Genomic DNA, 13,158 nt, shown 5'->3' on the forward strand with positions numbered 1-13,158 from the left:
AACTAATAAAACTTTACTTTCGTTTCAGGAGCGCCTCAAGACGAAGAGAGTTCTTCCACCCCAAGAGCGTCAGCATTCGAAAAGGCACGCGGTGATCTTCAGGATGAAGGCCGCCTGGACAGACCGACTGAAGTTTTCCATGATGCACGACAGGAAAGTTTAGTGCAAGAAAGCGAACACGTTGAAATGGTCTCCTCGGAAATTGCTAAAGATAAGAGTTCCAAGCCGGAAATACGGGCTTCCCAAACACCCACTGCGACCAAAAGCTTCCAGACACCAGAAGACAGCAGGCACCACATTCCGTCGGACTTAGCTGCGACTCCCGCAGAGGACTTGGGTTCGTCTCCTGTCGCGTTGAAAGAAAGTACAGAATTACCAGAGATGGCACTGCTGAGCGGCAAAGACAAGGAATCTGGTAGCATCTGTGAAGTTCCTTCTTACGACTCTGAAATAGCGTTGACAAAAGGTCTTATCTTCGACGCACGTCTTTCTTCTGGATCAGAAGGAGTAAAAGCACGTGGCGAAGCACAATTCGGTGAAGATCCTAGTGTTTCAACATTACTCGCGCCTCAAAAACAGGACTCTTATGATCTAGACACACCGTGGGCTGAGCACAGGACTCCCCGTCGCGACTCTCAGGAGCTTCCACCGCTAGAAATTCAAGATCAACCAATGAAAGATCCTAGAGCAGCGTGTCCGACGGCCTTGGACACGCCGGAGCTAGCCCACATGCAGCAAAGGTTGTCTGTTGAGTACGAAAGCTCGATAACTTCCGTTTCTGAGATTGAGTTCACGGTCGACGTCAAAGCATCAGGTGCGCCAACTTCCGACAGCTCTTCGCGCGACGATTCTAAAGCGGCTGATGCCTCCAAAGACCAAGTAGGCACTTCCCGTGCGTCCAGCCCGGAGAGCCCGCCACAGTCTCCAGTCAAAAGGCTGGCAGCGGAGCATCCACGTGCTTCTAAAAGAAGTCGCACGGCATCGGAGTCCAAGCATCCAATATCGACACAAGGCTCCTCAGAAGCTGACATATCCAGTGAAGACGAAGATAGCGCAAAGAAGGGCCTCTCTCGACACCATACGCCTGCCTCAACTGATGATGGAGACACCAGGAAGGAAAGCGTGACTCCTGAAAAGCCGCCGTCTCCCGTACAACCAGCGGGAGTACAAGTTTTAGGGGTCACGTCAAGGCCGTCACTTGAGACCGAAACGACTTCTTCTAGCGATGATACAACATCTGGCCCGGCATTCTGCGCGCCTAAAGATAACGAATTAATGCGTGAATATAGTAAACACTTGGAAACTTTCCCTAGTTCTAGGTTCAGCCTTGACTCAACATGCAGTGTAACCTCGGAAGAACGAAGTTATGCGGAGCTTGAGAAACCGTACCAGAGAGATTACAGCCTAGAGAGCTTCTCCAGTACCTCAAGAGAGTACCCTCAAGATTCTTCTAGGTCTGGAAGTTTGTACAGCGATTCTACGCTCGAACCCTTGAGCACAGCGGACCGCTGCGAAGTTGAAAGACCTGGCGGACCTGTGCCTGATACCGCAAGTCCTACTACGGAACGTCGACAACCGGCCGCTACAATTCCACATAGTCACGGCATAGCTTCGGGTCTCTTTGCTGCCCTAAAAACGGAACTCTGCGTCATCGATTCACCTTCCATGGACAGTGTCTTAGATCAGACAGGCAAGGACGGCCAACCTCTTACTGATCAACCCACTTCCCTTACCTCACCAAAAGTACCGGAAGAGTATAAGGAGCCCCATGCTGCCGACATAAAACAACCTGAAAGTGTACCGGAAGCGCTGTCTGATCATGGGCATATTGATGGTGGGAGAGAAATCGAAACTGAGCAGCGGGATTTATCTGAAGCACCCGAACAAATTAGCGATAAAGAACCAAGGAAAACTCATCCGGTCCCTCCTCTAACGTCCGTAAAAACACCACCTGCTTCGGGAAGTGAAGCTGCTGTTGGTGATGATGTCGAACCTTTTGTCCCTCGTAAAATATCTGGTGAGATCACCCCGTCGAAAACTATCAGGTTTCAGCTACCAGAAGAGGTTATGAAAGGAGTGCCAACTGACCAGAGCTGCAAGGATTCTCCGGCTTCCCGCGCGTTGTTAGATGAGGAAAATGAATCGAAAGAAATGTTTGAGTTAGCCGTTCGCTTAGAGCAGCTTAACGAAGCCGAATTTCTTGAATCCATGGCGACGGACGAAGAGGATGATTTGTCGCGCGGATCTTTAAAGCCGTCGACCTCGTCAACTCCAAGTCCCTCGCGTCATGAAGGTAGCCACAAGCCCGCTGAGCCCGACGAAGACGGTACTGAAGATGAAGTCACCTTAGCGTCCGCCCTTTCATCTGGACTTCCAACGGAGCTGGTGTGCTTGGCACAGTCCTCTGTTGATATATCCAAAGACATTTCGCGGATCGCAAAGTGTGCCGACTCTCTGGAACTCGTAACGTCTCCTCCGCGCTCACCGCAGGACGCTGGAAAACACGACGAACCAGCCGCCGTGGCCGCTGGGTTGGCATCTGGCCTTCCTGTGGAGCTGGTATGCATGGTTGAGTCTAAAGAGTTATGCTCTGAGATAAAGCGTGCGGAAGAAGAGGCAATTCACCACGTTATAGAGAAAAAGTCTGATTATGCAGAGGACGCTAATGGCGTCGCGATGCAGACATACATAGAGCGGCGACTCAGTGAAAGCGACTACAGTACAGACAAGCAGCCACTCGCTAGCCCTACACTCAAATCAGAGCCAACGTCGACAACAGGTGAGCCAACTCCTGGGCAGAAGCCTGGTAAAGAGTTCGATGATCTCCAACTTAACGGCACTTCCCACTCGCCGCCAAGCGTCGGTCTCGTAGCTGGCCTTGCCGCTGGGCTTGCCACGGAGTTAGTCTGCATGCCACAGTCGGCAGAAGAGCTTTGTATCGAGGCTGCTGAGTCAAGTCGGTCGTCGAGAGGTTCTCAAGCCGAAGTTATACCACCCGAGATGGCGGCTTCAATGTACGAAGAACGCACGGAGCATCTTGACGAGAAGCTTCCCTCCGCCGTTGACGGCGTTGAATATAGTGAGCGAAGTGTCCCTGGATCGACTGTGCCGCCCCGCATTGGTCAAATACCTGTTCAGCGCGAGGTAATCACTACAGTGACCTCTAGAAGAGTTGTGTATCAAAATGATGGTCCCCCCGATACCTGGACTACGTCCACTCTTTCGGATACGCCTGAGCACGACGCCGAAGACGATTCTAAGCGTACTACTGTTACATACGTTTATAGGACCTACACTTCTGGTGAAGGTGAGGATAAAGAAGGTCCAGTACTTTCTTCTGGCAGCGTGCCTTCTCGCTTCGACGATGACGACCTTCAATTCGATGTGCTGCGCTCTAGTATAGCACGGCATGCTCGAGAAGAGGAAGCCAACATAGAGGAAGATCAAGGGACAGGATCTACGACCAGAAGATACGTCTATACCGTTTCATCTGACCACGGAGCTCCAGAAATGTTTATTCGCCAGTCTGATGACTCAGACAGTACGTCGCATCCGGATTCATCTATCCACAACATTGCGATGGACGAAGTAGCTCGCATTACTGAGATGGCCGCTGCCGCAGTATCGCAGTCGCCAAACGGCTGGACGGTTGTCCATCGCTCGGCCGACTCGTCCTCGCAGCGTCCTCTGGAGTTGACGCGCCCAACGGAACTCGTGGATAGAAGGAACGGACACGTCACCCACGTGACAGAGACTCGGCAGATCGTCTACCATCCAAGCACCAGTGGCGAGTTACGCTTTCCGCTGGGACGGTCTGCCGAGGAGACGTGTCTTCCGCCGGAGGGTAGCGACCCGAAGACAATCTTGGAGTTCATGGCAGCTCAGACGAAGCAGGCGGCTAAAGAGATGCTGGAGGAGCAGCCGCTGTACGAGGAAGACGAGGAAGCCGCCCTGGAGCAGAGTTCGCTGAGCGACGCCAGCCCCTTGGTGGAGGAGCCTGTATTCGCCAAGACCCTTCAACCGGACTACCCTGAACTCGTGGAATTGTCGGCTGGAAACACGCCGTCGGAACCGCCGAGTCCGCACTCCGCTGTGCACGACGGCCGAGCCAGGCACAACGGAGAGCCCGGCGTCACGTCCGTCCAGCGAATGGTGGTCGTCGAGGAGACGGAGCCCCCGTCCACTCCGGGCAGAAGTAGCCAGGCGCGCAGAGTTGTCAGCTACGTTGAAGAGCCCACGACCGTGGTGCGCGAGGAGTGGGTGCTGGAAGGGGGTCAAGGTGAAGCGCCGCAAGTCATATCGCAGTCGTCCATGTTCCATCACGAGATCCTCACCGTGGAAGGGTCAACGTCCACCACTCCGTCACACACGTCCGGCGGTGACCCAGTCCGCTTCACGCATCACTTCGAACGCGACATCGGTGCGGCCGACGACGTTCTCCAGCAGAGCTCTCTGAAGGCATCGGCAGCGGTGCACGCACAACAGGAATGGTCCCGTGGCGCTGCAGAGAGCACGGGTGCAGCGATAGCAGCGGCGGCAACGGCTCCGCGTGAGGATGACGTCAGAGAGCTGCAGGCTGCCACGGAGAGGCGGGCTAACGGCCGGCCGGACGCTGACGCCGCGCCGTTCGACATCCGGGACTGGGGCAAACCGCTGGGCCTTCCCGTTCCGCCTGATCCGTCGTCCAAGTCATCCTCGAAGACCGGCAGGAAGACGGTACCTCGCAATGCCAGCGACGTCGTCTATGTCGACCTGACTTACGTCCCTTACCACGGCGACCCGGGCTACTGTGACGCGGAGTTCTTCAGCCGCGTGCGGGCCCGCTACTATGTGCTGAGCAGCACCAACCCCAGCCAGCAGGTTCTGGACGCCCTGCTGGAGGCCAAGCGCGGCTGGGGCGAGCCGGACGCCCCGGTCACCGTCATTCCGACCTACGAGACCGACGCGCTCTGCTACTGGATCGCGCACAATCAGAAGGCCCTCGAAGAGCACCACATCGACGTGGCTCCCTCGGCTTCGCGCTGCACCATCAACCTCCAGGACCACGAATCGTCCTGCGCCGCCTACCGACTGGAGTTTTAAGGAGCAGCCATCTTTTACACACGTGCATCCAAAGTATTCGCGGTCGTCCCGGTTCCGCTGGACGGCGGCAGGCCCCGCCCCTGCATCTGTGTGGCCGTAGGAGGGTCTGTCCAATCACGCTGTGTCTGTGAGGAGCGCCTTTGTGTTTTTCTGCTTTGTTCAGTTGCCAGTGCAGTGTCCTGATGGCGGTTTTCAGTCGTCGAACAGGAGCGCGAAAGATGCCCCGCCCATTGCAGCCAAGCACAAGCTCTTCGAATGTGCTCAGCTGTGCGTCTGTGTGTGAAGTGCTCCATGAACCGAGACTGCTCACCTCGTGTGGGTTAAGCTTCACTTCTGCTCAACCACTGGAAATCGTCATTAGTGAGCCTCGCTTGGTTTCGCATTACTGATATATTGTCTTGTTATTCCGCGTTATGTTTCGAATATGTATTCGAACGAGACAGCCACAAACGCACGGTATGTGGGCTGTGCTTCGGCATGGTCGTGCCACTTCAGCGTGCGGCAACTGCGGGATATCTCGTTGTTTCCTGTTTTTAAAGTCAACTTATTCGTAAGGTTACAGGTTGTGTTCTCTTCAATCTTCTTTTTATTCATGCTTTCTATTCGTAGACTTTTGCACAATTTACTTTCGTGAGCCCGGGAGTCCACTTAGAGGAGAAAGAGGTCTACAACTCTGACATCCTGTACTACCTACAACATCTAATCCTATAGGACTAAATACATATTCACTAACTTAGACCCGTCTATAGCAATTTTTCTGAACCTGTTTTTGTGGCACACTACTTTGGAAACGCCCTTTGGGCAGTCTTGCTGTCTAACTCCCTTTCTAATCCCGTTCTTATTTTTCTGTGATACTGCCCCTGTGCTTCGACCTTCTAAATATACACGCTGCTAGAACGTAGGTTATTTATGGGTATAGTTTTTTTTTGTCCTTTTCTTGTCCTATCCCCAGTTTTTATTTATTATCTCAAGAGAATTGTTATTTATTATCGCAGCCTTATGATCACGCGTAAGGTATCTACTTACTTGGCGTAGCGCGTACAAGCTCCATAGGAGAGCGTAGCGTTTTCGATGGTACTTCCTCGATCTTAGAACCAACCCTATTTGTTTAGTTTTTACTGCGGTCATTCACACGCGGGTGTTATTACTTCCAAAATCGCGGTAATATTTATAATAACGCCGTGCAACGTACTTGGATTTCTTGGACACCTCGGCGTACAGGCACAGTCCCCCCAAGCATTAGCCGCGGCTTTCTCCAACAAAACTCCGTGCTTGCGCTTATAGTGTCACCTTTGTTGTGCCCGCCAAGACGTGATGGCGCGTTGAGAGGCTTCCATGGCGTTCGAGGTTATTTCCATTCACATATATATATACATATATATATATACAAAGAGAGTCTGTTTGTTCGACATGTGCAATACACACAGTTGTCACCGTCGAGTCCCCGCACTACAGTCACCGTGTATACTTAAAAAATGAAATAAAAATAGGATGAAACGAAGTTTTAAAAAATGTTGCGAGAGAAAGAGAGTTTGTGTATGGCAAAATAACGAAAGGAGCCAACACTACTGATGTGCGAAGTGTGAGAGGTGTGGCCGTGCTTTGAGCGAATATTGTCTTTTTTTTTATCACGGTCCTTATTGCCATGAGAAGTGGTGTTTAAGGAAGAGTTGGCGGCAGGGTAACACGAGATAAAAAAAATGATCTTGTAGTCATATTTGTTTCAATTGCGTGCTTACAGTGGGTCTCTTGTATACGTATAGACACGGGTGTTGGGACGACGCGTCCTCGCTATTCTTTTTTATTTCTGTTGTTTTTTTGTGCATAGTTCAGCGCGAATTTTATTTTGCACGCGCTTTCCATGTCTCGAACGGAGTCGCTGAGAAATCTGTCCACGTAACCGCAGTTTCGTACAATGTCACGGTCGCCGTACCCAAACCGTGTGCGCACAAACGAGTCTTTTAAACAAAGCACTCGCTACGGGGCCGTCGAGGGCAATGCAGGACGTTCCTTCGCTTGAGCATTCCAGTGATATGAGCTTATCAAAAAAAGGAGGGCCGATGGCGTCGTGTGTTTCTCACGGCCCGACCCTGTCGTCCTATGGCCAGGGACCCTTCGTTTGGGAAATGGTTCATGTGATAAGAGATAAGCGACATCAATGTTCCTTCAAGAGGGGAGGGATGGGATTAGGATGGGAAGGGAATGGGGGGGGAGGGGGGGGGGGACACAGGAGTCTATATGGGACGCCTGCTATACAGTTTGGGTTCGTTTGCGCTTAATACCATTCGCGGGACTGTATCTGTGTTTGTATGCGTAGCTTTGTTTCCGAGCGCCTCGTTGTTGCTCGACTTGTTAATTCCCGCAGTTAAGTTTCTTGGCTACCCCTTTTTTTTACACGCGCGTGTCGAGGTATGCGAAAAAAGATGAAGCTCGAGCACAAACACCTCCTTCTTCCCTCGGGACTTATCCGTGAAGTATGGAGACTTGCTCCAGTTAGCTAACATACCCTGTAAGTTTGCTTCGAGAGTCCTTTTAGAAACACTGTCGCCGCTCCACCCTTCGCTTAGTGTTTTTTTTTTTCGTACGCAGAGTTACAAACAACGTATAGAGCATGCAGATTCCTACTTTGAACAGCGCTGGACCGTGCCAGTCTGCGTCGAGTGCGGTCTTCGCATTGCGCTGTTTGCATTTCGTTGAGAGCATTGCCTTCAACGCTTGCCAGTTTCTGAGCACCGTATGCTATGCTTTACTGTACTCCTTTTTCGGAGAGGCCTAGCACTTACACATATATAGTAGTGTAATATTATGTGTATATGTGCTTATTTGAGTAACAAATGGCGCGACCAGGAGTGGAAAAGGAGTGGGAAAAACTGGCAGCAAGATGACTGGTAGCGTGAGAGTTATGGCATGGACATTTGGACAGATGTGAAGACGCTTTAAGAAGGATACAGTGCAGCTGTGCTCCCAAACGAGCCAGAACGGCGTTCATTGTTTTTTTTTTTAAGTAATACCTCCCATTGCTTCTTTTTTTCTCCTAAAGCTTAAGCATTCTTGGCCAAGAAACGTCGTCTAGTCATTTGCTACGCATTTACTGCACATTGCCAGTAGAACGTGCTTTTGGTTGGTTACAGGGTCGGTCGCTTTCGAACATTGTCTCTGATGCTTTGGTGCTGCGCGATAGAGCTGCTGAAGAATCATGGTGGATGAAAGAGGTGTGATTTACATAAGGCCCGATTGAGCCCGGGCAGGATCTACCTGGCAGATATGTGGGTAACATTATAGACTGATAAGGGTAGATTGATGCTGGGTGAGGCCCACTTTAGCCCGAGCAGGATCTACCTGACAACTACACGGGGAACATTATAGATTGATAACGGTAGATGGGTGCTGAAGCCACCCTTCTTGCGCCAGTTGTGACATGATGAAGAGCGTAGACAATTACGTGGGTCGTTCAAGGTGATTGTTCTGTAACCATGATGCACAGACGAGCTACCATAAGCGGCAAGTTGCATAACACCTCTTTGACTCCATGACTTCTAGCGGTCTGAGGCCTGTAGTACTTGCAGAAAGTTTTCAGAAAGCGTTAAACTACCGTTCTGTTCAGCAACGTCTATTGACGATGCAGCTTAAGTGAACCATTGCTCCAATAATGATTCTGCATTTCTCTTATCCCAACCCGTTGCTACCGTATAATACCAATAAAATGCGAAATTTTAACTTTTCTTTCAAAGCTGATTTGATTGAAACGTAAAGGCTTCAAATTTCCGAACAGACAGACGGGTCAAGATGCACCTACTTTTGATGTCGGTTCAAGTTTAATTTTTCTGTTGCTAATGTGCAACAGGCTGACTTGTAGCAGCTCGTCTTGTGTGTATTGACAGACTTGCTGCTCATATGACGATACGGTTACATCAGAATGGTGCGATCCTGGCAGCGTGCTAGGAGCGGTGCGAATTCAAATGCTTGCCACCGTTAACCAGTCTACCAGCTTCGGCAGTCGATGTGAGATCTTACCACCCCTAAAGTTAAACGATAACGCTGCATCATTTGATTAGAATCGCTGCTGGCAGACACAGCCCCGCTAGCTTTCTCAACGTCATTAGACACCTTTAGCATACCGTGCTACCGTTACCGGTACCAAGAGTACCGGGATCCCGCGCGCAGCCACTGCGCATGCGCAAATCATCTTGACGGCGCCAGATGGCGCCAGGTACCCGGCAGCTGCGCTCGCGTCTGCAGCATCGGGACCGATCAGCGCATGCTCACCGGCGGTGGGCGGGCTCCCGGTACTCCGGTAACGGTATGCGCGGTTTGCTAAAGGTGTCTATTCGACACCTTTAAGCATGCACTGAAGTTAACATGCGGAAAGCTTGCGCGCAGCTGCCGGGTACCTGGCGCCATCTGGTGGCCTCTGGGCGATCTGCGTATGCGCAGTGACGGCGCGCGGGCTCCCGGTACTCCCCGGTCACGGTAACGGTAACACGGTATGCTAAAGGTGCCTATTATCTAACTCCCGTCGCCATGTTTTGTTCATAGTGCATAGAGTTTGACTTTGTGTTCTGCAACCTTACCTTCCGCTGTGCTTGCGGTTGAGTGTCAAACGCTACACCGTCTAATTGAAAAATCGCAACACTTTAACTCTGAAAAAAAAAAACTTAAAACATTCTTTCTTCGTCACGTTCCTTCATATTTGCTCTACGCCGCAGCGCGGCAGTGTCTTAGCAAGGACTTCTATAGCGATGTTGTATAGGCGTTTGCGCGACATTCTTGTTGCTTCGTGTGCGAGTTTGACGAGCGAGAGTGCGCGTGTGTGTATCAGAGAGGTGGTTGTTTTCTTATAGGCAAGTGACGCTTATTATAATTATTATTACAATTACTATTACCGTACTGAGGTTGCACATCTGTGATGAGGCTCCCTACATCCCGCTGCCTCTGAGTCGTCGTTTAATATTGCAAACAAAAAAGCCTACGTAGCGTCGTCGTATGCGTTCCTGTTCACTGCACGAATGTGTTTGTGCGCACCAAAGCAACAACATCAACAGGCGCCGCTAGAGAGGGAGGGGACAAAGGTGAAGGAGCGAGGCAGGGGAGGGGAAGGAGGTAGAGGGGGGGAGTCTTTTGTACGGCGCGCGCTCCTTGTGTTTGTAGTGCACTCTCTATGATTGTCGCTTTATCGTTGCAGCTGCTGTGTTGTTGACCGTTCAAGTGTGGCGGCGCGTCATTTGCGTTCACCGTACTTGCCAACCCGTGCGTGTGCCTGTATGTGTGTGTGTACGGCCGTCGCGGCTGCCGTCGCCAGGCGGCGCGCGCGGCCGGGTCACTTGTGACCGGTGAACCGGCGCTACTGTGGCTAATAAAGCTGTGCAGCACTGCGACTCCGCCCGTGTCTGCGTCCCTTTATACGTGTGCGTGTGTGTGACAGTCACTGATAGGTGCAAGTAGGAATGCATATGCCTCCGTGACAAAAAGGTAAGGCTGTGAGAAAACGAATCGGGCGCAGAAACTGAATTAGCGGTTCCCGTTTCATGTATATACGGTAACACAGTAATAGGGAGTTTTAGCACAGCGCTACAGTATACCGCTGCCAACAGCGCATACTCGGATAGCTCCAGACGTGTCAGATTGCGGGCACAGCTTGCTCATTGGAGCCACTTGCGCATGCGCAGTTGACAGCTGATGGCAATAGTGTACGTTATGCTAAAGCTTTCTACTCTCGGTACTAATTTCTAACAATACAATGAAAACAAAAGCATGAACAGTGAATTTAAATTCAGAAAAGGTCGTTGGATCACAGAGTTGAAGGGGGACCTTTTGAATAAGTACGACACAAACTGCGGTAAGTGTTTTGTTACAATAGCTCGTACGGTGCACCATAATCATCGCCAGTGAATGCATAAAAGCATGAAGGTATAATTTAAATGCACAAATTATAGATAGTGTCTTGACGCTACATCGTAAGGAATTATGCGAGGGAGCCACGGCGAAGTACATTGCAAATTTACAGTAAAGATTTCTGTCGATATAAATCCATCGGGATGCGGAATATCTCGCGCATATATTGATGGCCGGAAAAGTCGGCGCTTTCTTTCGAGGAAAAGTAACTGTAAAATAAAGACAATTCAATCTGGCAAGGAGGAACACAGTTCTCCATCTTAAAATGGCGGCGCCATTCGCCTCATGAAAGGTATACAAAAATGCACTGAGACTTAAAACCAAATGCGCTGTGCATCAGCGTAACCCAGCTGTCTGAGAACGCGCCACGATGTCATGTGCACTAGAGAGCTGCCTCCATATGTTGCTCTGAACGACTGGTAACCCCGAGATAAAATGTGAATTTTCCAGACAGAACAAGAAGTAATCCAAGAGCTTTCATGCAAGTCACCATCCAAGACAGAATCATATCGTTACGCAGAAAATTCCACTATGTGGTACCTAATGGTGGCAGTGATTAGAAGTCCCGAACGGCGAAATCTTAAGATCGTCGTGTCACCTACAGGTCGCAAAACGAACTGCTGGAAGCCGTTCAGAAGCAGCTACCAGAGCTCACGTCGAAAGAAAAAGGAACGCCCACCAAGGGTTGTTGTTGCTACTACCCTAGAACACGAGATGTCGACAAACCATAGATTTCATCATGCCTGAGCTGAGACGAGGCTCGAATGTATGAGAGCCTCTGGCCCATGGTCACGTGCTATGGATATATTTTCAAGTGGTGGTTTTGAACTGGTGCCAATAAAGAATTGTGACAAAAAGAAGTGTCTGATGTCTACGACAGAATGGTTATGGAGTGCAGGGACCAGGAAAAACTGGTGGCGAGCTACCAGACTGGAGCATTCCCATTCACAGGAGGAAAGTGATGTCAATTACGGCGAAGGCATCAACAGCTGCTAATGCTAGCGCATCGCCAGCACAAAATAGCATTAGGTGTCCTTAATTTTTTCTTTATTTCCCGACAGAAGAAAAAAAAAAGGGGGGGGGGGGCACTTTGTTGGCCTAAAATGCGGTAAGGCGAAAGCCTTTAGCGCGATGTTGCTGCTTTGTGTCGCTGATGTGTGGTAAAGATGTTGATTAAAGAATACAAAGAGCGTTTAGGCGGCACCCTTCCAGATCAGCGGTCAGGAGCCGTCTGGATTGGGACACCGTGTTGCAGCGTTGCCAAGGGGTACACGGAACGCCATCGACCATTCGGCGCCAGGCTTTGCCCGTTGGACACTTTAAGGAAAATAAATGACACCTGTCTCACATATCTCGGTGAACACCCGAACCGCGCCCTAAGGGAAGGAAAACTACCAACTGTTAATTAAGGGCTGATTAACTACTAACTGCTAATGAAATGTCGCTTAACAACGAACCACTAATTATTGGTTAATTAACTAACAGCTACCGCTCAATGGTTAACTGCCAGCTACTGATTAATGATTAATTATAACTATTAATTAATGGTTGCTTAATAATTTGCAGGTGACTATTTAGTAATTACTAGCATTAGTTGCGACTAGTTAACTAGTTGCTGGATGTAACGGACGCCGAACAGATCCCTGGCCGCGAGTATAAGCCATTAAAGGCTTTCGCCTTAAAAAAAAAGAGAGGGGGGGGGGGGTAGATCTTAGACTGGTTATCAACGAAAAATTTCTAGCTCAGGGTAAATGTTCATATAAAGCTCTTACGATCGGACCCCGGCACGCAAGAGATCGACAGACCACACCTGCATCACGAGGTAGCCTTGAGGCAGTTGCTGTTCTGACTGGCGCAAGCGATTCCCGCCTGACTAATGTAGCTGCGTGCGGCAGTATGGGCTCCGTGCGCTGGTATGGTGGCGCCAGCAGCGACCACATCGCCAGCGCCGCCTCGTGGGCACTCGCCGCGTTAACCGGACGCTCAGCCACGGCCGGTCTCTCGAAGGGAGAGCGCGCGCGCCCTTCTCGAGGCTGGCCGTGGTGGCCCTGCGCCGCATAGCAGACGCGCACTGACCGCGATGCCATTCTAAGTCAACGCCTTCTCTGCGGATTTCAACGCATTGAAAGCCTTGACGCCACCACTGCTGCATTTCGTTTCAATTGCTTTCAGGTTGGGCTGATC

General features: G+C 50.6%; 1 protein-coding gene across 1 annotated transcript in view; it reads left to right on the forward strand.

Annotated features, from left to right (window-relative positions):
- LOC144121313 (uncharacterized) overlaps nt 1–10,457 on the forward strand; it is a 143,897-nt gene extending 133,440 nt beyond the window's left edge. The window contains exon 4 of the mRNA XM_077654467.1: nt 29–10,457. Within this exon, the coding sequence (XP_077510593.1) occupies nt 29–5,082 (5,054 nt within the window). The 3' untranslated portion in view covers nt 5,083–10,457. The remainder of the gene's footprint in view (nt 1–28) is intronic.
- The last annotated feature ends 2,701 nt before the right edge of the window (nt 10,458–13,158 follow it).

Source organism: Amblyomma americanum, chromosome 2 (genome assembly GCF_052857255.1).
Source record: "Amblyomma americanum isolate KBUSLIRL-KWMA chromosome 2, ASM5285725v1, whole genome shotgun sequence".
NCBI classification, from domain to species: Eukaryota; Metazoa; Arthropoda; class Arachnida; order Ixodida; family Ixodidae; genus Amblyomma; species Amblyomma americanum.